The 26,721-nt window shown below is 42.7% G+C and overlaps 1 protein-coding gene across 1 annotated transcript; it reads right to left on the minus strand.

Annotated features, from left to right (window-relative positions):
* Nucleotides 1–6,927: 6,927 nt before the first annotated feature.
* Nucleotides 6,928–24,152, minus strand: AMDHD1 (amidohydrolase domain containing 1). The gene is made up of 9 exons (XM_003783340.3): nt 23,789–24,152; nt 18,507–18,613; nt 16,625–16,689; nt 14,711–14,988; nt 12,214–12,439; nt 10,984–11,108; nt 9,121–9,214; nt 8,602–8,762; nt 6,928–7,749 (listed from the first exon to the last, which is right to left on the minus strand). The coding sequence occupies exons 1-9, from the start codon at nt 23,923–23,925 to the stop codon at nt 7,662–7,664; spliced, it is 1,281 nt and encodes a 426-aa protein (XP_003783388.1). The 5' UTR covers nt 23,926–24,152; the 3' UTR covers nt 6,928–7,661.
* Between the last annotated feature and the right edge of the window lie 2,569 nt (nt 24,153–26,721).

Consider the following 26,721-nt stretch of genomic DNA (forward strand, 5'->3'; position numbering starts at 1 on the left):
TCAAGCTACTCCTCTATTAATTGAATCCTAGTCAAAATTAGTCAATAGGTCTTAAGAAATTAAATATGGAGGTGTTTAAAACCAACAAGAGGTTTTGTGTGAAAAGAAGGAGTGAATATGAAGATTGCTACTTGGGTGGCTCCTGTTGAACTATGTATTTCATACTTACCAAATATCACCACCCTAGCCCACAATGCTTAATTTAATCATATGTTTACATTGGCATTTGAGGTCATTGTTGGGTTTTTTTTTAGACACAGAGTTTTATTTTGTCGCCCTCAGTAGAGTGCCATGGCGTCACAACTCACAGCAACCTCCAGCTCTTGGGCTTAGGTGATTCTCTTGCCTCAGCCTCAGAGTAGCTGGGACTACAGGCACCTGCCACAACGCTCAGCTATTTTTTTGTTGCAGTTTGGCCAGGGCCAGATTCGAACCCACCACCCTTGGTATATGGGGCCAGCACCCTACTTAGTGAGCCATGGCACCGCCCAGAGGTCATTGTTTTCACTTCCTGTGTGTTAGTACCCTAGTCACATTCTCATAGTAACCCTGCCTAAGAAACCTCATTTCACAGATAAGGCATCTCTGGGGTTGACCAACCTCCTCTCTCTGATGTAATCATTAAAATGAGCCCTATTGACAAAGGTCAGAAGGGACCCCTGGATGTATTACCCAATCTGTTTCCCTCCCCCTTGACCAAGAAGATAAAAGAGCTCTGGGAAAGCTTAAGCGTAACTGTCCAGGTGAAGGATGGGTCAAATGACCTTTTGGCCTCCCAAACCTATGATCTGTGACATTGCACCTATCTGTGCAAAATGCAAACGTGTGCAAGGCACTCCAAACACAAGGGTCTGAAACCACAGTTCCAAAAACAGCAGGAGGTGGAGATAAGGACAGATGCACCTGCCAGCTCTCCTACCTCTGTGCAGTCTAAAATGGCCCAATAGTGTATTTCACAATAGAATTCTCACTCTATTCATGGGAAAGGTGAAGACCAAAGTGAAAACTGCTGCCTACAGCAATTCAGGGAGCAAAATATGTGGGGGTGCTACTTGGTGCAATTCTTTGCTGAAATGTGGATATACACAAGTGAAGTTGATTCCTCCTCATCCTTAAGCTGCTTCTGAGCCAGTAAACCCCAGCAGGAGTCTGGTGGCTTTTTACTCTGGCATGGGGAGTGCTGGGTTTCCACTCACCCCTGCAGCCCTCTAGGCCACAATGATCCTTTTTTTCTTTTCTTTTTTTGCAGTTTTTGGCCAGGGTTAGGTTTGAACCCGCCACCTCCAGCATATGGGGCCTGCGCCCTACTCCTTTGAGCCACAGGTGCCTCCCCACAATGATCCTTTTTATATAGCTCTGTTAATAACTCACATCACTGGGGCGGTGCCTGTGGCTCAAGGAGTAAGTTGCCAGCCCCATATGCCGGAGGTGACGGGTTCAAACCCAGCCCCAGCCAAAAACCGGAAAAAAGGAAAAAAAAAAAACTCAGGGAATTGCAAGGGAAATAGGGAATAAACCGTCTTAGTTGCCTTATGTTGGTGCTTTAGTCTGAGGTTTTTGTGATAAAAGTTTAGCACCTCTTAGGGAAAGGCTATTCTAATGGCAATTGATTGCGTTTCTGAAAGAGTCAGTCAACAGATGTTAACACTGTTTGGAGAATGTGACTGCCCCAGTAACTTTCTTTTTTCCCAGTGAGTAACAGCAAGAGTCAGAGGTTTCAAGATTCCTCCCCCTCCTTGGGCTCACCTGGGCTTCTTCCCTTGTCTCAGGGCAGTCAGAATTTGGAGAATATTCTTCTGAGTGAAGATCACAAGAATAGAACAACGAGTACTACACACACTTAGCACTTAATCAAAACCAACAGGTTGATAACTACATGCTCACGTGATACAAAAATTGAATCAAATTCAAGTAAAGGGGAAGTGGATGGGAGGGGGTTGGGTAAACTCCCTCCCAACAGGCACCTTGCCTGCTTGGGTGTATTGCACACTGCTTGGGTGAAGGGCACAACTACAACTCAGATTTTATCTTTACAAAAGCAAACTATGTTACCTAGTCATATGTAACCCCATATTAATCTGAAATTAAAAACAAAAAGAGAGAGGACGGGCCAAGATGCAAGGGCTTTTCAAGCCCTGCTGTGTCCTGTTTGCTAATGTTCTATTGGCCAAAGCAAGTCATATGCCAAGCCTGGAATCAATTTGGGAGACTAACACCCAAAGGCATAGGTGTGTGTTTTGGCATGATCCGTGGGCTATTATCCAACAGCGTATCACACATGTAACATATGTAACATAACATGAACATTTTGAAAAAAGATATTTCATACTATTAATACTTTACACTTGTGCCTCACTTTGAAGTCTAGTCACTGGATTTATTTCTTTTTATTGAACTTTATGTTAATCTTATAAATAGCATGATCATTTTACCTTTTTGGTTGCTTTTGCTAAGGGTATTAATTTATTAACTGTCAACGTTGAAAAGATACCAAAAAAAAAAGCGGGGGGGGAACCTGAATTTCAGCTCAAAGGGTAGACTTGTTTACTTGGTCTCATTCCCTTTGCTTAGTGAATGGTTCAAGAAAAGGCTGGGATTGCAATTTGGGGCAATGGGACGGAGAAGAGATTTGTTGGAGGCTTCTGAGAAAGCGTTTTCTCTCCTGAGGGTCACAGGAAGCCATTTTTCCCACCTCTTGCCTGCACTGAGTGAGACAGCGCAGCGCCCCTGTGGCTGCTGACAGCCAGGAAGACCCAGGGAAGAGTTTAGCCTTGGGTAGATGTTTCCCTGGAGGAAAGCAGAGGGAAAGAAGCAATCATTGAGCTGTTGGATAAACCCATCCAGAAGCCTGCAAACTATATAACCTCTGAATTTCCAGTGGTGAGCAATACACGTCCCTGTTTTTTAAAGCCAATTTCAGTCGAGCGTTTTGATACTTGCAGCAGTTAGCCTTTTACCTGACAGCTATTGTGTTTGAGAGGTACTGCTGCATCGTGGCTGTGGTCTGTCAACTCTCACACGTGGTCCTTTATCAAGGACTTTCCATCTACCTGGGGACGTAAGATGGCCATTACTATACCAAACATGTGTCCCTGAGGAAGGCAGGACAACTGCAGTGCTCTTTGATCATCGAGGAGGCCTCCTGGAAGAGGTGACTGAACTGGGCTGTGCAGGATAGAAATGAGAGAGAAAAGGGAGAAAAAGGAGAAATGCAATCTAAATTTCAACATCAAAAGACCTCCATGCCAGGAAATCATTTCTACATTTGGTCCATTTCTGTTGTTAAACCATTGCTAACCAAGATGGCCCTGGTCCTTGCCCTCACAGCATATAGCCCAGGCAGTGAGCCAGAGGAGTGAATAGTAGCAACGTGTGGAAGTACAGTGGCAAGGCTGGGAAGTAATTAGGGGCCAGGTCATGGAGAGCGTGGTCATTTGTGCTGATGCTACAGTAGAGGAAGCAAGACTCTAGCTGCCCAGAACATCTAAAATCTCATCAAGAGGCTGGCATTGGCTTCAATCCTTATTGATTCCTGTTATAAAGACCAAGGTGTTCATGCTTTGGGGAAAATATAGCAGAAGTAAATAGTTTACAAAAGCAAACCCATATATTTCACTAGAGTGTTTTTCTTGTAAGAGAACAATCTCTTAACATCATCTGGCACTGATTCTACACTTTAATCTGCCTTCCTGCTCTAATGGGATTGTAAATTCCCTCAAGGCAGGGCCTAGGTTAAGACCAGAGTTTCAGAGATGGAGAAAAATCCAACCTTTACATTTTACAGATTGTTAAATAAGGAGCTCAAGATGAAGTCGAAGCCTAGGTTTGTGTCTCCTTCAGCATACCATGTGGTCCACCTTCCCTGTCCTTCACAGTATTTAACGCATATATCCTCAACTCAGTGGGGGATAATATTGCCAAAGGGGTGAAAACCGGTTTGAGGGAGACAAAAAAGAAAAAAAGAAATCTTACATGTTACAGCGGTTTGTGATCCTAACTGGCAAAATCTTGGTTCTTAGGGAGAAATTTAATTTTCTTCTCATTTTAAAATATTGAGAAAAGGAACACTGATATAGCCCAATGTGGAGCACAGAGGAAGGAGTTTCACAACCAACTGTGCTATTGTGAGCCTTCCACCTGGAGTCAAGTGTCTGATATCTCTCATTTTCTCCACCAAAGGACTTGGACTTGGACAAGGTATCTTGCCAGAATCCATTCGTACAACACCTATTTCAGTGCCTATTATGTGAAGTAAAGATGGATTAATCTTTCTATAACACCCTTGTCCCAGTCCTATCCTATTCAAAAACTTTCAGTGGCTTCCCCTGGCCTTAAGAATGAAGTTCCGGGCTCAGCACCTATAGCTCAAGCAGCTGAGGTGACAGCCACATACGCCAGAGCTGGTGGGTTTGAATCTAGCCCGGGCCTGCCAAACAACAATGACAACTACAACCAAAAAATAGTTGGGCATTGTAGTGGGTGCCTGTAGTCCCAGTTACTTGGGAGGCTGAGGCAAGAGAATCGCTTAAACCCAGGAATTGGAGGTTACTGTGAGCTGTGATATCATGGCTCTCTCCCCAGGGCAACAGCTTGAGGCTCTGTCTCAAAAAAAAAAAAAAAAAAAAGTTCCAATAATTGCCAGATGTTGAAAGCCCTGTGAAATCTTACATGACTTAATTTTATAGTCCTAGCTCCCCCATTGAATGCTCCACTCTAGAAGGACTCATCAACTGTCTTCTGAACACTTCACACCATTCCATTTTGGAGCTTCTCCCTCTCATCAAAATCCTTCCTGTTAGGGTGGGAATGTGTAGCACAGGCTGAGATAGAATTCTCAACACAAAGAAGTAAAAGTTTATTTGACTTTCCTCTGGAGAGAGGAGAAAGAAAGAAATGTCAGCATTGATTTTAAGGGGGTTGGGATTTTTAAGGAGGATAAAAAGAAAGAAAAAAGTGATTGCTGCCAGCTGGTAGCAAAAAGCAGCTATGAAATGGCTGTGTCTGTTTTTTTCCCTTTTTCTCCTCTTCCCTATGAGGCTGGCTTATCAGTCTTCTCTAAATCTGGTCTGGCAGAGTGGGAAGGATCTCACACCCCTGCTGTCTGCTTGGGAACTCTTCAAGGGCTGTGAAAACAAATTCTTAAAGAAGCCACAGGTAGTTAATCTTAAAGACTGAAGAGTTAAGCCCCAGGTGGTTAATTAAATAAAAGAGCAGCTGTATGCTAGGAGTTTTCTCTTCAAAGGGGCAATTATGTGCTGTAAGTTTACTCCTTTTTCTTTCTATTACATAGTTTATTCTCTTCTAGTAGATAGTTCATTAGAAATGCCATCCTTTCACTTCTCTGCAAAGCTGAGAATGACAACCCCTTTCCCCACCCTCTACTATGAACCTATCTCTTTGGTTTTTCCTTTTTACTTAATTCACCGATAAGCATTATCCTTTGGCATTGTACTGGGGAATTCATATGCTCTTCCTGACCCAAAGAATAAGTATTTTCCTTAGTATGGCATCCTTTCGCCATAACTATCCATATGTTTGTGTGGTCATTTATTAATTCATTCACTGATCATGCTATGAACTGGTCACCATACCACATACCTGGGAACATGATGATATCCCTGCCCTCTACTAACTCACAATCAAACAGGAAAGACAATTACATTACAGTGCTACAAAGGCTAACATAGAGGTGTGGGCGCACAGGCAATAGGCAACCAGCTCTAATTTCTCACAGAGATAAAGGGGAAGGCATTCCAGGCAGAGGAAATAGTGCTGCAAGGCCTGGAACAGCTAACACAAATGACATATTTGAGTAACAGCAAGAAGGTCAGTGTGACTAAGGCCTAGACTATAGAGCTTCTCAGATTTTAATAGGCATATCAATCACTTGGGGCTTGTTAAGATGAAGATTCTGACTCAACAGGTCTAGGGATACCAAGACTCTGAATTTCTAGCAAACTCCCATGAGTTGCAGAGGCTTATAGTACACTGGCTTAGGAGGACTAATGCAGTTGTCAGGGATGAGGGGACTACCCCCTTCTGCCTTCATTCACAAAAGGCATTAGTTCTATTTGCCTTATAGAAGAAAGATAGGATGTCTCTTTATCTTCTTATTCCTTATCTATTAGAATATAATCATAATCCTAGCACTCTGGGAGGTCAAGGTGGGAGGATTGCTTGAGCCTCAGGAGTTTGAGACCAGCCTGAGCAAGAGCAAGACCCCATCTCTATTAAAAATAGAAAAATTAGCCAAGTGTTGTGGTGGGGACTTGTAGTCCCAGCTACTCAGGAGGCTGAGGCAAGAGGATTACTTGAACCCAAGAGTTTGAGGTTATTGTGAGCTAGGCTGATAACACAGCACTCAACTCCAGGACAACAGGTTGAGACTCTGTCTCAAAAAAATAAAAAAACCTTTATATATAAAATCTAATGTGGTTGGGTTCCATAGCAGACCTAACACCTAAAGGCCAGTTTTGGCCTTTATCCCTATCTCCTGCATCCCAAACTCCCACCACTGACTAAGTGACTCTCACAGGAGAGGCATAACCCACATTGACCACATGCCCCCCAAACTCCTTCAAGACTAATTGAGACCTAATGTAGTGACAACAATGTGTGACATTACCCTTAACCTTCCAATGAAGGGAGATTTTGACTTAACTGAAACTGGTCATAATTTGGATAGTTACTTCTCAAATCATGCCTCCAAAAATCGGACAGAGTTTGGTAATATCACAATTATAAAGATGATTAAAACATTTTAAAAGATTTCAAATAAACTCGAGTGGTATTTAGAAATACCAATTTATATGCAAATAATTATCCATTCTTTACAGATAATTTTGCGACCTGTTCATTTTCTAAAAAACTCTAATAGACAACACTGCTAATCTACTTCATGCCGAAAGGAAATAACAACAATAAACATAACAGCAAATATTTATTGGGAGCTGTAAAATGTTATCCATTTGTAATGTGAAGAATCGAAACACTTAGAAGCCATTTCCTCCAAAATTACATTATTGGATTTGGTCAAAAAGCATTCATTACAGAAAGGCCCCAACCTGGGTATAAATTCACAAGTCTTGAACTTTGCAATACAGCTTTAATGCTGGGTTGAGAGATATTAGAGATGAAAGGACACCCTTTGTCAAGAGACACTAACTTATTTGAAGGGCACTTAGAAAGATAATCTACACGAAGGAAGACATATTTTTTGCTTATTAAAGAAAGCTATATTTTAGCATCACTAGGGCCTGTTGTTTGGATTTCCGAGCACACCACCATGTTCACTAAGTATAGTTTAAAAAGTGAAATTTAAAATGGAGACACAAAATGAAAATTTCAAGCCAAGTCTGCTATTCCCCACAAAGGCATTTTTGTGATAACCCATCATATTAATCTTTAGAATATTTGTAACCAACATTAGTGAAATAATGTTTCATGACTAGTATCACAACAGGGTTACCTCTCTGAACATTGGGGTGCACGTGTTAAATTAAAATAAATCAATCCCTTGGGTTTTCTGAGTAGATGAATAAGACAATGAAATATATTTAGGTTTAAGTGGCATAATTCTGGTAAACCACTAAAGCATTTTAACTTGTGCTGTAACTGTATTGGTTCACACAATCAAGGAGTCTTCTTCCTTTTCAGAGCTATCATTTTTTATAGATGACTTTTCCTTTAGCTATAACATATTCTATTAATTCGTGATGGCCTCCAAACTGGTATATCAAATGCTCCCATCTGGAAAGAAATCAAATAGGGTACTTCAGCGCATACAAATCAAAATTATCACTGTATCAGTAAATGCTAATTTTAAAATGCATTCTCTAATAATTTCTTTACACCCAGTCTTTGGTTTTTGGGCTTTTGATAAAACCACTATCTGGGTCTCTGATAAGTCAAATGTTCTTTAATAAAATTAAGTACTTGATCTTAAAATAGTTGCCTCACTCAATGACACACAATGAGTGGTAACGTCAGCCTTATATTTAACAGAGGGGGTGGTTTCTGACCCTGGAGAGCAGAATTGTAGAGCCGCTGTCCCTTGTTAAACATGGGTCCAAGGGCTGCAATGGGTTCATTGAGGGTCGAGGAGCCACAGGATGTGCAACTTTTAGATTTGGAACAATAAAACCTAAATTTTCACAGTGGAAGCCCTGTTGGCAACAGACTGTGGGTGAGCAAATAGTAAGAAACCAGGAATAGGAAAGCCAAGTTTAAGTGTTCGGGATTCAGTAGGTATGAGCAGTCAGAGAGGCAATGAATCAGACAAACTGGAGGTGGGAGCAAGCCCAAGGTCAGAAGCCAAGCAGACAAACAAAACCACGTGCCAGAGGGCACATGTCCAAAGTTTAGGCAAACAGAGCCAGAAGCTGGAAAACTATGAAGATGCAAGACAGACGTAGAGACCTGAAAATTTGGTCCACCTGTGGTTCAGGACCTATAGGTAGGCAGACTTTCTGGTTGGAAAAAGGGATCAAAACAAAGGGATTGAGTAGTGTCTGAGTTTCATTGGTGGAAACGGGATTTAAACATCCCCTGGACATTCACACTGGACATAAAATACAATAGTTAAATCGGGAGCACACTCACCTAGACGCATTGATGATGATGAGATCACCCTGTTTGCCGACTTCCAAAGATCCATGTGTGTGAGACTTTCCCAGTGCATAAGCTGCATTGATGGTGGCAGCGGCCAGGGCCTCAGGCATGGACATCCTCATGTTCACACAGGCCAGGTGCATGACCATGGGCTGGGGCCAGCGCAGAAAAGCAATGGAGGAAATGAACAAATGGCGATTTCTATTTAAAGGGACATTTCTCAACCTAGCACAAGTAATGGCAATTAAATGTGTAGGAGGAACTGGCTCAATTGCTACAGGAAAATCTAAGTTTATATTAACCTTTATATAAAAGTTCTTATGCTTTGAAAAAAATTCCTCTATCTGGGAGGCCAAGGTGAGTGGATTTACTTGAGCTCAGGATTTCGGAGGCCAGCCTGAGCAGGAGCAAGACCCTATCTTTTAAAATAGCTATGGGTACCAACCCTTTAAATTATTTTTATGCTTAGCAGATACTCTGCTCAAAAAGGTACATGAAAAAAGTAATTACCATTGAGAAGCAATATGCATTAGGATTGAAATCACTGCCCAGAGCAACTATTACCCCTTCATCTAACATCTTCCTGGCTCGAGGCTGCTTCAGTCTAAGGAGAAGAAGAAAATACATCAGGCTGTAGCATTGGAACTTCTGCAGAAAAGATGTTTGGAGTGGAAGAGAGCGCGATATATCCAAACCCCTCGTGATCTGGACGAAGACACAAAAGCTCAAGGTAAAGTGATTGGTGGTGGAGCTGAATAGAACTCCAGGATTCTTGATTTTTATCATTGTGCTTTTCAAATTACTTGGATATGACTAATTTGTTTATTTTGTGATTGTTTATTGTGACTGTTTTTACACATCCCAAGACTTTCTTGTTAAGGGAGGAAAATGCAACTTATAAATTGTCTTTAAATTTAATAAACTTTTTTTTGTGAATGCCAAATCAAACTATTTGTGAGCTTCCAATAACACTATTTTATTAATTTCCATTTTGCAATTTTCGATTCATACCGCTCCCCCTTCCTTTTTTTTTTTTTTTTTTTAAGATTTCCAACATTTTTCTGTGCCCTTTAAAATCTTAAAGGCCTAAGGATTTCATGTACAAAATGTTTATGCTTCCCCCTGGATTAGGCATCTCCTTGATGAAAGGTTCTTTATTCCTTAGGATATAATTCAAAAGTTATGTCAAAAATAAACAAAGACTAAAAAGTGATGAATTAAGTAATTCGTCAAGTAATTTCAAAAGCAGAATGATAAAAACCAAGAATCCTGAGGACAGATCCAGGGCAGTAATAACTATCACAATAGGGAAAAGAGTCCAGCAGAGATAATCTTGCCCTGAACCGTTCCTAGACTATGATCATTTGTAGGACCCCTTAAAATAATGTTTCCCATTTAAGACAATCCATGAGAAGACATGGTTAAAGCAGAGATAGAGAGTAGGAAAGAGTATAGCTTCGAATTTTCCTGCAAGTCCTTCTGATGGCCTCTCCTCCCTCTCCAAAACTACTTGGAGTATGGGAGAATAGAAAAAAAGTGGGGCTGTGAAAGTATTAAGGGGCTCCATAAAAACTAAGGTGAATGTTTCCTAAATAAATTCAAGGCTCAGTGCCTGTGGCTCAAGCAGCTAAGGCACCAGCCACATACACCAGAGCTGGCAGGTTCGAATCCAGCCCTGGCCTGCCAAACAACAATGATGGCTGCAACCAAACAATAGCCAGGCATTGCGGTGGGTGCCTGTAGTCCCAGCTACTTGGGAGGCGGAGGCAGGAGAATCGCTTGAACCCAGGAATTGGAGGTTGCTGTGAGCTGTGATGGTACGGCACTCTACCCAGGGCAACAGCTTGAGGCTCTGTCTCAAAAAAAATAAATAAATACAAATAAAAATTCAAGTATCATATGTAAATATACATAAAATACATGGTTAAAGGAAGACCTTAAGTAGCAAACAATGATTATTCTAGAAATAAGGGCAAGAGAGAGTTCAAGGTATATTAAGAGGCCTCTGAAGGTCTTTCCCGATGGAGAGATCAGAGAAACATAGAAACAGAGGAACCGGAGAGAAGGGTGTGGCCTTCCCTTTGATTGCCCTTGTTGTTCAAAGGAAGCTAAACATGTCTGTGGCAGTGGCAGAGGACAGCCTCCACTGGCAGAGGACAGCCTCCACTGGCACATGAAGGAGGTTCAGATTTTTAATACCAAATTGTCCGTTGGTAGCACAAAGGCTCCAAACACGATTCCAGGGTTGGCAACTTCATGAACCAAGTTTTCTTTATCTGCTTTAGTTAAAGGGCACTGAAGTAATATTTAGGGGTGTAAGTCTTCACAGCTTGGTCAGGCAACTCTTGGGTCTGGGGTGACAAATGACCTTACCTCAGCATGTAGGCTGTAGTGGGCAGAAGGACAGCAGTGCACTTGGCTGTTGCCATGGCAACAATGCCTTCATCACTCGCTTCTTCCAGGTGGCTGATTGCCTGGGCTCCCAGTTCAGCCCCCAGCTAAGCAGAATGGGCACAAAGGGAAAGACTTAACAAAAGGCAACAAAAAAATCAAGTACCAATAAACTGTGTTACCCACTAAGAGAAACAGCATTTTATTATTAAAGTTTCTTGCCAACTAACTCGCTCTTGTAATCACCATCCCCCCAAATGGGTAAAGGGATTGTCGTGGGCATTCATTTGAAAATTAGATGGTGTGCTACTTCAAACACTACTCTTGAATACAAATGCTTTCAGATCTTTTCTGAAACAGAAAATTTGATGACTCTTATGGATCAGAGGTGAGAGAAGTGGATCTAGAAACATTTAGGAGACTTGGGGAGATTTGGTGGTTGGTTGGAATGTTCAGGGGAAGAGACGGAGGCAGTCAAAATGATGTCCAAGTTTTGGACTTGACCAATAGACAGACTATGATGTCATTCACGAGGGCAGGAAATATAGGACAAGATTTGGAAGTGACAATGAGATGGAGTCAGACATACTGTAGCTGAGACACATTGGGGGGGGTGTATTTGTATTTATTCCCCCAAGGGCAGCTGTTTTATTTTTTCTAAGTCTTTCAAGCAGGGATGCCTAGATGTCCAAGTTCAGGGGCCTTGTCTGTCTCACTGCTGCTTGTCATGCCTGGAACAGAGTCTGACACATGGTAGACACGAAAATATTTGTTGAAAGGATGAATAAATGAATGAACCTGGACACAACATTACAGACTGGGAAATCATCCTGTGGCTTTTGTTTGCTGTCGCCCACCAAAACTGATCCGGATCAAAGAAAGATCTGAGAAGCTGTATGTGTAACGAATATACTGTGCTCGTCTGGCTTTGTGTGCCAAACCAAGTACGCTGTGAATTTAGTCAACAAGTTCACAGAGGTCCTTCTTTTCTACTAATATTACCAGTAGATAATAGTAGGAGTAAATGAGCAGCAAAAAAGTAAGTTTTTAATAGAGGTCAGGATTTCAAGGCTCAACCTGACCCATCTGCACGTTGTTCAAATTTCCCTATCCTCTCTGTCTTTTCAGAGGGCTTTGAACAAACTCAGTTTTGCACAGCATGAATACACAAGAATGCATGTTGACAAAGGGAAGACACAGGGTCAACCATACCTCAGCAGCCTTCATTGGGTGAAGTTCATCCCCGTGGAAGTTAATCTGGAACCCTGCATCTTTTCCACACTGAAGAATCCTTCTGGTGGCATCGAGATCAAAGACGCCCTTCTCACAGAACACGTCTATATTGTCCACATGTATTTCCCCTCTTCTGCCAAGTTCCTTCAGCTTTGGGAGGTGGTTATTAATGATGTCATCAGCAGCTTCAGAAGCAGTTTTTCCTCTGAGGGCAGAAAATGAGATTACTGTGTGTGTGTGTGTGTGTGTTTAATGGAGAAAGGATTACTTGTAACTTGGAGAACCTGAGAAATAGTACAGGTAAATTACCTTAAGCCCCAGAAAAGGTAGAGAAAGAATCAAAGCTATCCCTCAGGACTGGCAAGTTGAGCCATGCCTACACAGCAGAGGTATTGACAAGAGTTCTGTGTGCCATGACCCTACACACAGACGCAAATGGGTCATCCATTCTAGCACATCTGTGTTGCTTTTGGGGATGCCAGCAAGGCCACCCGGCTAAAAACCTAAACCTTCCCGTAAAGGACACTCCAAGAGCATCTCAGATGCTTCCTTGATAACCCAATTACGGTTCCCTCGCTTGGGCCCCAGCTATCACCCTCCCCCTTTTCCTTTCTTCATATTTCCCCAAGCATCTGCCTTGGGCTTCCTGTCTCCCCACCTGGGGCCGTGGGAGAAGAGGATAGTAGTAAGAGGATAAGAAGTAATTCTATCTAAAATTCAGAGGTGGTTACGTGTTAGAAAGGGCTGGGCTTTTGGAGTCAGACAGATTCAGACCTCTACCATTTGCTGACTACAAAACTTTGGAGATGTTCTCTAGCTGTTATTTGGGCCTCAGGCTTTATTGATGGGAATCCAGATATAGACCTCAGCAGCTCTTTGGCAGATGGAGAAAATTCTTAATAAAGTTCAGCCCTGTATTTGGCACGCAGAAGGCTCTTCCTTGGCAAAGCCATTTGGGTGGGCAGGTAGAGACAGGCACGTACATACATTATTTCTAATTTTCAAGACAATCATATAGAATAGGATGCTGTTTAGCTCTATTTCGCAAATGAGTAATTCATTTGTTCACAAAAGTTCTATCATCCTCAAAACACTCCACTGGAAATAGCCGAGGTGGATTCAAACCCAGGTCTGGCATCACTCCATCGTTTTTTTCTATCATACCACACTATCTTTCTGACTGAAAGAAAAACAAAAAGCAGGCTACCATACACTTTATAAAATATACACGTTTTTAAAAAAAATCTACTGTTTTCTATAGGCAGGATGTCTCAGAAATGTGTATGAAGTTTTAAGCTTTAGATAACTTTCAGAAATACAAATGCTAAGAGCTTACAACAAAGATCATCGGAAATATTAAATATTTATGTTTCTACATAATTAGTTTTGTGAATTTTGAACACATTTTAATGTTAATTTTTTAGTTCCTCTGAAGATGATCAGTAAAAACTAACATCAAAAGGTATATTTTTGGGTAACGTGGTGAACATAGTTATAAACAATGTATTGTTTTCCTGAAAATTGCTAAGAAAATAGATTTTGAATGTTCTCACTACAAAGAGTGATAAGTATGGGAGATAAAGCATGTTAATTAGCTCAATTTAATCATTTACAAAGGATACATATTTCAAAACAACACCTTGTACATAGTAAATGCATACAATTTTTACTTGTCAATTAAGTAAATTTATATCCCAAAGTTTACACCCCCAAATTAATATAAAGCAAATTTAAATGATTACAATTTCAAATTCTGTTTGTAAGCCTGTAGCATTTGCATACGCAAGTTTTCAAAGCTTAAGACAACACTACTTTGGAGATATCCTATGCCTTTCAAGTCCTGCATTTCTCTTAGATTTTTTCAGTTAGCTCCAGAACTATGGGCCTTCCTATCTAGAAATTCTAGATCCAAAGGGAACACTGGGTGCATAAGATGCAGGCACAGAAGGGGACAAAAGTCTCTATAGTAGCGCCATGTAAGGGAAACTGTTTAGATAAAGAGGAAAGCGATATAGAACATTTACAATAGTAAATAAAAATGTCTGCTGTTAAGTAAGCAAACAGATGATCAAAACAAAAAACCAAAACCCTTTTGAGTCATCTATACTCCAAGATTTGATCTATCTCCTAAAGACTGTTATATTAATTTCTAAAGTGCTTTTACACTAATTATCACGGGAAATTCTTCCAGTTACTATCTGTCTAGTTAATCTTCCAGTTAATATCTTTATACAGACCTAGAAGGGGCCATTTCTTTTTGCTAACCAAAAGAGCTTGAAACGTCTCTTTTTTCATCGTTAAAGGACTAGCAAACTGAATAGGTTGCTTTTCTAAAACCACGTGTGCGAGATGTTCGGCTGTTACATGACTCAGAACGTCTTTCCAAAGGCATCCACCGGTCTGCCTGCAAGAGCTAACGCAGCCCCCCTGCATTCGCCAGGTTCTGCGTTAAACCCAGTCCCACTGGCTGAGTTACTTAGGCACTGCGTGCGCCCCGCAGTAAGTGGCCGAGATGCCGATGTCCAGCTCCCGCCGGGCACGCTCGATCACGCGCAGCATCTTGAGCTCGGTCTGCAGGTCGAGGCCGTATCCGCTCTTGCACTCCACCAGCGTGGTGCCAGCCCTCAGCATGCACTGCAGCCTCTGCTGCAGGGAGCGGAACAGCTCCTCTTCCGAGGCCTGGCGCGTGCGCTCCACGGTGAAGTTGATCCCTCCTCCGGCCTGGTGAATATCCATGTACGTGGCTCCTGCCAACTGAACACACAGCTCACCATGAGGCCGGGCAAATGCCAGGAGGCTACAGGCCGGTCTGCAGAATCTATCTCCAAGGGTGATATATTTTTTTAAATGATTAAGAAGTGATAGAGAGGGCAGCGCCTGTAGTTCAGTCCGCAGGGCACAGGCCTTACATGGAAGGTGGTGGGTTCGAACCCAGCCTGGGCCTGCTGAAGCAATGACAACTGCAACAACAACAACAAAACAGCCGGTCATTGTGGTGAGGGCCTGTATTCCCAGCTACTTAGGAGGCTGAAGCAAGAGAATCACTTAAGCCCAGGAGTTTGAGCTTGCTGTGAGCTGTGACACCATAGGGCACCATACCCAGGTGGACAGCTCGAGATTCTGTCAAAAAAAAAAAAAGGAAGAAGAAGCGATAGAGAAAAGGCCCAATCGATCAGATTAGAAAGGGTGCATACTCCCAGAAACGCCTGCTCTGCCGGCTGCTGGATTGTGGATAACTATTGGAGGGGATCCCAGGAAGAGACTGGAGTTGCAGAGATGGGAGATGTGGCTGGTGGACATTTGGGAGCTCAGGGCAGCTGCGATTAAAGACTGGCACCAGAGTATTTCAGCATTTTAATAATTCAATTGGCAGCCAGTGGCTGGATACCAGCTAAGGGCTGAGCCCTCCCTACCTGCAAGGCTCAGCAGGTTTGAGAAAACAAAGCTTCAGCAATTTAGGGAACCCCATTGCAGTTACTCAAATCTCTATCAAAAAGGCCAGTTTCCCAGTCTCAATATTTGACCACCAGAGTTTGGAGCCTGACCTTTGTCACTCAAGTATAAAGAGGCTCTTCCCTGCTGGTCTCCAGTTACTGGGGGGAGCAAGGAGTGTGGTGCAAACAGTCTGCAGGCCTGGGGTCACCTGCCCAGAGTTTTCATCTGGGTTCTGCCGTCCTCCAGCTGGTGAGCTTAGTCAACATCTTCCCCTGCTCTGGACCCAATTTTCTCCACCTATTAACTGAGAGGGTTGGACTTCAAATTTCTAAAAATAGTTTGAGTTTGTTGGGGAAGGTACATGATATCCGAAAAAAAAAATTTTTTTTTTCTTTTTCTGAAATAAGCCAATTTAGCTGCTAGGATACACATTTTTTTTTTTAAGTAATGTGAAAATAGCTCCAACCAGGGACTTAGGAGTTGACTGTGGCTGTATTTCATGATTCTTAATGTCTTACTTTTCTGAAAAAAGAGAGCAATAGAAAACATTTTATTTCTGTGATTAGTCTTGTATTTTTATTTTCCTAGCTCAACCTCAATGAATGGTGATTTTCAAACTGTTTCCTGAAGCCCTTTTAAAAGCTACTAAGGGTAGGAATATGGAATGGGGAGAAGGAAAGAGGAGAAATTAGCGGGCAAGGCAGCTCAACTCTGTTTTAAAAGAAGGTTCTATAGCTAAAAAATTTTTAAAACTATTATACTAAAAATGACAACTATCCCTGTGCATCATATAAAGATTTGGGGGCATTATAAATAAGTGTCATCATTTGTTTGCCATACTCAAGCAAGTAAAAACACTCATTCAAAAAAACAGGTCGACATATGTTCCAAAGCCTTAACTCTTCAGCAAAAGACTTTACATGTCTATTGATTTGCCATTGTTCACTGTGATTACCTTCATTGCAAACTCGTGAACTCTTTCACCAGCCCATACTGGATGTGTGTGTGCATCCACCAGACCTGTAACCAACAAGTCATCTTAAAGTTAAGAAACAGAAAGCACTTAGGGCAATACTGTGCTACTCTTGGGAAAGCCTGATGGTGGCCATCCGACTTGGCAGGAGGGTGAAAGAGGAAGGATTTGTCTGTGTGGTTGGCTGACTGATAGGGAACAAGACTGCCTCACTAGTCTAGAGGGCTCTAAGAAAGGAGGTAATGCAGCATGATGAAAATGTCCCTTAAAGATGCATAGCTTCTCTTGCTCAGTATGTCCATGCTCACCAAACAAGCTTATAAATCAGCCACACTCCCGAGTTGAACAACATGGGCAGCGCCTGTGGTTCAATGGAGTAGGGCACTGGCCCCCTATGCCGGAGGTGGTGGGTTCAAACCCAGCCCTGGCCAAAAAAAAAAATCAATCCCTAGTTGAACAACACCAAGGATTGTATCAGCAAGAGCAATCTAGGTATGAAAACAAAACAACACAACTTCCCCAACTCTGAAAATAGGAGATCAGAAAGATGAATCTGTCTTCACGAAAGAAATATGTTTTCATTGAAGAGACTATAAGGAAACCACTTGGAACTTTTGTTTATCCAGGCAAGTGTATCTTTCCAGAATATTGAAAATATTTTATGGGTTACGCGGCTCTTTAATGGTTCTGATAGACTAAAATCGAAAGTCCCTAATTAGATTGCGTTCTACTTTATTCTACTCTTTCTCATATTTCACCCTGACTTTAGTCTCCCGACTCTCCAAACCCAGGAAGCAAAAAAGTTCTTTCAATGTGTATAGTAAACATTTCAAAAATTAAAAAATGTATATAAATTCTTTATAAAATTATATTAAAATATAGCTTTCTATAAAAATAAAATATAAATATAAAGCTCCTTATCTTTGTGTAGATTTAAAATTTGTCAGACTTGTTCCAGATGATTACAAGAAGCCATATAACATAGCTAATGTAGGAGATGATGGTTAATAAATGGATTCTGGGGCCAGGCCCAGTGGCTCATGCTTGTAATCCTAGCGTTCTGGGCGACCCAGGTGGGTGGATTTCCTGAGCTCACAAGTTCGAAACCAGCTTGAGCATGCGCGAGACCCCCCCCCCCCCTCTCTAAAAAAAAAAGAAAAAAAAATAGCCGGGCATTGGGATGGGGACCTGTAGTCTTAGCTACTCAGGAGGCTGAGGGAAGAGGATCACTTGAACTCAAGAGTTTGAGCTTGCTGTGAGCTACGATGCCGTGGTCCTCTACCCAGGCCCCCCATCAAAAAGACCAAAACAGATTCTGTTGTTAGTCATTAAAGATAGAAATGAATTGCAGTGAAATCTCTTTTTTTCCCCCATCTTCTGCCTAGAGCTGGGTCCTTTGTTTCACACCCTTTACAATATTAAAGTATTTCTGGTATTAGGGACAGCAGCTGCTCTGTTTACCTGCCCTAAGCAATGGATTAATAAAGTTCTTCTGTTTTTGAACCTTAACACAACACAGCTGGTTTCATTTCAGCAAGGGAGTGGGAAGAAGTGGAGTGAATGAATGGGTTTGATTTCCAAGTTGTCCTTTACTTGGTTAGCAACCTGGGGTTAAGATATTTCACACCTAACCTCACTTTCTAATCTGTAACGTGCAGATAATGATACCTCTCACACTTGGCGCTTATAAGGATTCTACATGAAATCCTGTTTGTAAAGCAGCTCAATAGCAGAGATTCAATACATAGACCTATTATTATTTTGGTGAGACCTTATTTAAAACAAACTGCTGCTCTTAATATTTCCATTCCTAGAGCAACTGTTCAAACTACTTTTAGGGCTTTACTGAAAAAGAGGTAAGTACCTGGTAGGATACATTTCCCAGAGCAGTCAATTCTTTCTTCGAAAGTTTCTTCCGAAAATTGTCTTTGGATAACATCGGCGGGACCAATAGCTTTTATAAAACCATCACTGAAGAAAAATCAAGAAATAATTTTTAATCTTGTGAGAAATCTGACTAGTGATTTAAAATATGTTTTCAGGCTCAGTGCCCGTAGCATAGTGGTTATGGTGCCAGCCACATTCACCGAGGGTGGTGAGTTCAAACCTGGCCCAGGCCATCTAAACAACTGCAACAAAAAAATAGCCAGGTGTAGTGGCAGGCACCTGTAGTCCCGGCTACTTGGGAGGCTGAGGCAGGAGAATCGCTTAAGCCCAAGAGTTTGAGGTTGCTTTGAGCTGTGACACCACAGCACTCTACTGAAGGTGACATAGTGACACTCTGTCTCAAAAAAAAGGATAATGTTCTCAGATGCCTTGTTGTCAATTACTCAACAAGTATTGTGTTTCTTTAGCCTTTGGAACAGTGACTAGCCATGTTCAAGACAAAAAGACAAATCATGTGTAGCACAGATTGCGAGTTATTCCCCAATATCAAGGTCTCCCTTTCTCACAGTCTAGAATCCTGTTTCAGATGGACACATGACCATTGAGAATAAAGACTCCATCTCCCAACCTTCCCTGAGCCAGGTGCGGCCATAGGACTAAGTTCTAACCAATATGTTTGTTTCTCCCTTCCTATTTTACTGGCTCAAGGTAGAAGATATACCAGAGAGGGTGCAGGATCGTGGATCCTGGAGTGACTGGGAGAACGTGGGACATGCCCCACAGAGCGAGGCAGGAGGGACCTGGATCCTGAGGACTCCGTGGAGCACCACCATCACAAGCCCTGCATTCGATCCCTACGTCTGGATTTTGACATAGAAGAGAAATCGATTTCCATCTTGCTTCAGCCACTGTTAATTAGGGTCTTTGCCACTCACTGCAGATTAACATTTCTAAAATTGAGATCCAGGGCTACAAACCTGAGAGCTGGAATATGCTGTGAAAAGCAAGTGATAAGGGCTTCAGAGATGGGACTGAAGTGGTTTGGGTAACCTAACAGCATATAAGAGTGGTGAGCAGGAATTGGATGAAAGTAACAATACAAAAAGAAAGAAAGAATAATTGTAGGTGTTATGGGGAAGACGAATGTAAGATTAGAATAAGAAATTAAGCTTTGAAATTTAGTATACTGATCAATACTACTCTTCATCACTAACGGTTTTTATCTTGTCCAATTAGACAATCTACTCCATGGGCAGTGACTCTGATGGCAGAAAGAACCAGCAAGATTAGAAATTGACCCTTGAACAAAGAGAATGCTCTTACTCAGGACTATTTTTCTCCTCCGCTCTCAAAACTGCATGTCTCTTGGCATGAAGCTATGGTAACCAGGGGCCAAGGTCTGACAAATGATTCCATGCAAAGAGTTAATGACTGACCTTGCATCAACAGGCGTTATTTGTGTTTTAACAAGGTCAAGCCTAGGAAATAAATCTCTAACATCCTCAACTTGTGTGGGAGGAGAATTTTGAGGGCACTGGGTCCTCTCCCTGACCCCATAATCCATTGCTTATCTACTACCCTCTAAGCACACGGATCTCTTGTCATTGCTGGACTTCTACTTAGGTTTGAACAAAGGTTTATGTCCAAGGACATTTATGGAAAGAAACTAAGGAAGAGCATTCCCCCAAAGTGTTTTTTTAAGATAGCCATTGAAAATTACAAAGAGATGTATTAATGGTATGGTGAGATTTTCACTTTGACTAAATGAAAAAAAAAAAACCAGGATATAAAATAAGGTACCCATTTTTTTATGTGATTCTATTTGCATAGCAAAATATCTGAAAGAAAAACACTGAAATGTGTTGTCATTAATTTACTGAATGATGGGGTTTGAATGATTTTTCCTTTTTGTTCATCTGTATTTTCTTACTAATTCTATAATAAATATAGATTACATGTACTTTTTTAAATGAAAAAAAGGAACAGGCATGAGTTGTCATACACTGAGGCTGGCAGGTTCGAACCCAGCCTGGGCCAGCTAAAACAACAATGGCAACAAAGAAAATAGCCAGGTGTTGTGGCAGGCACCTGTAGTCCCAGCTACTTGGGAGGCTAAGGCAAGAGAATCTCCTAAACCCAAGAGTTTGAGGTTGCTGTGATCTGTGACCCACAGCACTCTATGGAGGGCAACAGCTTGAGACTTTGTCTCAAAAAAAAAAAAAAAGCTAAGGCATAATCCCCTTAACAAAAATAGTCATCATGATGATTTAAGGAGAATGATGTTTCTTTAAGCAGCTCTCAAGGTGCTTTGTGAAGGTTTAGAAATAACTCGAAACAGTCTCAGTTACTACAAATTAAAAATTGCTTTTATTGGCTCAGCACCTATAGCACAGTAGTTATGGCACCAGCCACATGCACCAAGGCTGGTGAGTTCAAGCCCGGCTCAGGCCAACTAAACAACAATAATAACTGCACCAAGAAAATAGCCTGGCGTTGTGGTGGGCACCTGTAGTCCCAGCTGCTTGGGAGGCTGAGGCAAGAGAATTGCTTAAGCCCAAGAGTTCAAGGTTGCTGTGAGCTGTGATGCCAATGACACTCTACTAAGGGTAACATAGTGAGACTTTGTCTCAAAAAAAAAAATTAAAATACAATAAACAAAATAAAATATTCTTTAACAAAAAATAAAAATTGTTTTTATTTTATAGATGGATAAATCCGACACCCCTCTGCACCCCTCCCACAGGTTTAGGTGCGCCTCTTGGAAGTGTCTTATAAGGCTGCTCTGCACACAACTCTCTACCTCTGTACTTATCGTATTGTATTGTAACCATCTTCTCTGATATTCATTTCCCAGTAGAGAATCTGAGGTCTGGACCAGTCTAAGGGATTTGCGCATCCCCAGAGCTGAGCACAGTTTAAATGCTCAGTACATGTTTAATGGATGAATGAAAATGTCCTAATTCATTTTAGGCTCATTAGCCACCTGACTCTTTTACTGGCCTTTAAGAGGCAAAATGCCCATCAATTTTTTCCTTCAGTATTTTCCAGTTTGCCTCTCTTCTGAATCGCTAAACAAATGGTGCTAGCTTCTGTGTCTGTATTTTCATTCCTATCGGCTTTGTACACTTAGACGTTTTCATCTTGGTTTTAGCCTTTGGACAGAACAACTTGTAAAGTGGGCAGCAGTTTGTGCTTCTCTTCTGTCACTTTCCGGGTGCTTCTTCAAGATTAGCTATAACCTACACACACACACACCAATTTAAGAATAAGATATTCTTAGAGATGTAAATGAATGAATGTGATGGTAAGATTCAGGCCTTATGGCAGACAATCACTGAGACATTTTTAAAAAGGGAGAGATTGGTTGGCGGTGCCTGTGGCTCAAAGGGGTAGGGTGCCCGTTCCATATGTCAGAGGTGGTGGGTTCGAACCCAGCCCCGGGCCAAAAATTGCAAAAAAAAAAAAAAAGGAGAGATTGGTGCCCCTCAAACAATTTTCTTTTCTAGGACTTTTTTATAACAATAGCATAGGGCATTGACTGCAAGTTGATCTCGCTAAGATTCATTCTAAACAGAACACACCATTAAAGTCCATCCATTTCTGGGCTTTGCAACTGAGCTGAACTTCCACTCCACACCCCTGTCCCTCACACATTCTCACTCACGCTCTCTTCTTGTCTACCAAGGGTCAAGTTCGAACACGCAGGTTCTGCATTAGGAAAGTGATATGAACATGTCAGATAATCACCTAAATAACTCACCCGGAAAACACTTTTACCTTAAAATATTCAGATAATGAAGGCAGGAAACATATTTTGAAGCACCTGGAATCACCCCATAATTATTTCATTTCTGTCCTTTACCTTATTTTTTTTGTAGAGACAGAGTCTCACTTTGTTGCCCTTGATAGAGTGCCATAGGGTCACACAGCTCACAGTAACCTCAAATTCCTGGGCTTAAGCGATTCTCTTGCCTCAGCCTCTTGAGTAGCTGGGACTGCAGGCGCGCGCCTCAACGCCCGGCTCTGTCCTTTATCTTGCGAGTGTTTAAAACAGTGGTGATAGTAAGTGAAAATAAAAACAATCCGATCCTGTACCGCACTAGTCCTATTTGAGTGACAAAGTTCTGAATATTCTTGTAAATTTATTTTAATGTAATATATCCAGCAAATTCTGAGAGCCACGTGTAATAGACTCAAATCAGAAAACGCCTTCCAGACCACGAGTCCACTTGCGCCTCCTTCTTTCTCTTTTTGATGTTGTTTTTATGGGAACATAAAAAGAATTATGTCTTGGAAGCCAAGCGTTCATGTTGGCAACGTTACTATGATTTTTATAAATACTCTGGTCTCAATCTTGATATATATTTTCTCAACTTTCTAAGCAAATTTTAAACAATTTTTTATAGTAATACTAGGAATATTTTCATCACTTTAAAAACAAACAAAGCCACAGTCCCCTAAAAGCTGGGCTCTTATACTTTGCTACTTTTAGAAAAGCGGAGGTTGTTGTGCGCGACTGTGATTCATCGTGTGCAGTCCTGGTGTCACTTGGCTCTTTCGATTCCAATCCCACCTCAGCCCCATTCCCGCCGGCGGTGGCCCCCCCTCACTTTGGCTGTTCTTTTATTCACGCCTGCCTGGCACTTCAGATGGTTAAGAGAAACAGCTCTTTTTTCCTTGTGGCCATCACCATCTAAGTGTCTTCCGTGGCCCAGCAGGGGTCCTCAAACTTTTTAAACAGGGGGCCAGTTCACTGTCCCTCAGACCGTTGGAGGGCCGGACTATTTGGACAGGCAGCGGCATCAAAAACACTTGGCGGGCTGGATAAATGTCCTCGGAGGGCCGCATGTGGCCCGCGGGCCATAGTTTGAGGACCCTTAATGTACGGTGACAAGAGAGGTATTTTTTAAAAACTCAGGACTCAGAATTCCACCTTCAGAGATGCTGAAGGGGCGTAGTCAGAAATCTGACTTTAAGAAAAAAACGTTCTGGCTGCACTTGAAGAAGCATTGGAGACGACCCCAGCCCCCCTTCTGAGGGTCGGACAATGATATTTTACAATCAGAGGAGGGTGGGCTGCATCGTCTTAAAGGGACTTTCCGTTTGGAGCGCTTCCCCCCCAGGGAATGACAACCCAGAGCCGAGAGCATGATAGCAACAGTGACCAAAATGCTGGGTCTGCACAGCGCTCCAGGGAGAGAAGCGGCCCGCTCTGGCCTTGGCTGCTGGGTCCCCCGCCCCGCGCGCGCGGCCACTTACGTGCCCACCACGAGGCTGGCGCCCTCCAGCACCGCCAGGCTGCGCTCCGCGCCCCGGGCCAGGAAGCGCTCCCCGCGGCCGCACACCAGCACCACCTGCCGCGCGTTCTCCAGCAGGAGGCGGTGGCCGCTCGCCATGTCGCCGCGTGCCGCGGGTCTCCCAGTGGCCGCTGGGCTCGGCCGTCTGCAGCGCACCAGGGGCAGGGAGGGAGGGACGGGGGCGGGCGCTCACAGCCCCTGCCCTTGGCAGCCGCGAAGGGACACTGCTGGCCTCCCCCGACCGTGGCTCCAAGGCCACCGTGAGACCGACAAGAATGGGCACTTAGTAATAAATCTGCTAGTGGAAGCCCCTCTTTATTGGTCGCCTTGTCACATTCTGGATAAATGAAGTAGAGATTATTGTCCCTACTTTTTAGATAAGGAAACGGAAGCTCGGAGAGGTCGGTGTGAGTTGTGTCAACCACGTGGCCATCCTAAAAGCCAGGGCGCGCGGGGTGTAAGGGGGTGGCGGCGGAAGCCTTTGCAGAGGGGCACACGTGGAAACCCGGGGATAAAGCCCTTAGTTGTGGGGTGGGGATTCTGGCCCGGGACGTGGGTGGGTAGCCTGGAGACAGAGCCCCGGAGCGGGTATAAAGACAGGCCTGTCGCAGGGGCTGGGGCGGAGCCGGGTCGCGGAGGCCCGCACACCGCACCCGGGGGTGGGGCGGAGGGGCGTGCGAGGGGAGTTGCGAGGGGGTCCGCGCGTCGCGAAGCCGGTGGCAGGTGCCGCGCGCTTTTCGGTTGGGCAGCTCCCCTGCGGGATCCGCTAGCTGACGGTCCCCGAGATGAAGGGGAACATGGGAGGGACAGGATAGAGCCGAGACCCGAAGATCGATTGGCTACTCCGCCCACCTCCCCTCCACGCCTTCCTGAAAGATAGGTCCTGAAAGATAGGTCGGAACCGCTCCTGGATCCAAACTCGTAGAAGGTAAAACAGGTTTCAACTCTGTGCCCGCCCCAGCTGTTCCACCCCAACCACTTCTGGTCGTAGCTACCAGCCCCAGACAGACTCAAGTTTTAAAAAGAGGGTCTGTAATTCTCACCCGCGTCCCTTCTACCCATCAATTGCTATGAAAACGCTTTTGTTTTGATGTCTTAATTATTTTATTTTGTCGCTTTCCCTGCCCCGCAAAGACTTTACAGTGAAAAAGAAGATAGAGACAGGAATAATATACAGTAAAAGGCTAACCAGCGGAACCACAAAATATAAAAGTAATTTTAGTGTCATGTTAAAGCTTTTAAAAATTCTTAAATAAGAATATACTTTAGTATCATACTATGGCTTACGAAAAAGAGATCATGTAGGAAAGACAGGAAAGGAAAACATTGGAGAAGAATTAAATAGATAACGTTAAGGAAAGAGATCCAAAAGGGTTAAAACAAAAGCTTTTGAACATGACTCACAGCTTAGATAGGCAATTATACACAGATGTGCGCTTGTCTGTTTATATTTGTTACATAGCTTTGAAAAGTTTGTGGGCTCAGCGCCTGTGGCTCAACCGGCTAAGGCGCCAGCCACATACACCTAAGGTGGCGGGTTCGAATCCAGCCCAGCCCACCAAACAACAATGACGGCTGCAACCAAAAAATAGCCGGGCGCTGTGGCGGGCGCCTGTGGTCCCAGCTACTTGGGATGCTGAGGTAGGAGACTCACTTGAGCCCAGGAGTTGGAGGTTGCTGTGAGCTGTGATGACACAGCACTCTACCCAGGGGGACAGCTTGAGGCTCTGTCTCAAAAAAGAAAAAGAAAAGTTTGTGCATATACACTATGTATATAAATTTAAGTATATTTAATAAGTTCATATAAAAAATAATATGTTTATATTATTTTATAAGAGACGTACAAATAGAAGAATAGAAATACATAAAGTCCATAATTATACATAAACTATGTATAGAAATACATAATCATAGAGAAGTATTAAAATTTATAAGATTTCTGCTACAGATATAATCTGCTAGCTTTTGCAATTATAGGTGTATTTGCAGACTTCTGCAATTACAGGTATAAAGGATGGGTTGAAATGATAGAAAAACAGGTTTGGAGGTGTGGCAGCCTTGTCTTAGTCCCAATTTTGTTACTTAGGAGCTGTTTGCCCTCAGGAAATTTACTTACAGCCATTTCCCTAAGCCTCAGTTTTCTCGTCCTTATCATGGAGCTATTTGGTTCTGCGTTGTGGGCTTGTTTGAGCTTTAAAGTATTGTAAATCACTTAGCCCAGTTGCCTAGCTCTAAATAAGTAATAGATATTATTAATAGTAAGAGTGTTCGTTTCTTTTAATCCCTTATTTGTCTTGCTGGTCAATTAAATTGAGGATTAGATTTCAGCCAACAGTCCTAGTTCCACTCCTGGCTTCACAGAAGGTACTATATATAATACTTAAAGCTTACACGTTCCTGGCAAATTTAAAAGAAATTATACTTCTTTACACAGGCATTTGTATCTAGGGGGTAAACTGATTACAGTCCAGATAGACAAAATTACTTTGAGAGGCCCTTGCAAACAAGAGATTTGCTGAAGCAGGAAGAATGAGTGGATTTCTTTCCTCCCTGCTTACTGTCCAGTAATTATTATAGAGGGGTAAGGATAACACATTTTTCTTTGGTAATCGCCAACATCCATATAGTAGGTCTTGGCTTAGGAAATATTTTTCACATGCTCTGACTCAGAGTTGCTGACTCCTTGGTCCTTTTCCTTCCTCCTGACCTCCAGTTATTTTCTTTTTTCACTTTGCAAAACGAGCAGTCAACAGAAAGGTCAACAGAAAAGTCCACAGAAAATAGCCAGCTTGACGCCATTGGTGCCATAAAGGTCAAGCTGAAAGTGGTTTCCCCATCCTCATGCTCTGCTCCCCACCCAATCAATCCAAAGAGCAGGCCAAGGACCTAGCGGCT

Source organism: Otolemur garnettii, unplaced genomic scaffold (genome assembly GCF_000181295.1).
Source record: "Otolemur garnettii isolate 467f Iridium unplaced genomic scaffold, OtoGar3 scaffold00007, whole genome shotgun sequence".
NCBI classification, from domain to species: Eukaryota; Metazoa; Chordata; class Mammalia; order Primates; family Galagidae; genus Otolemur; species Otolemur garnettii.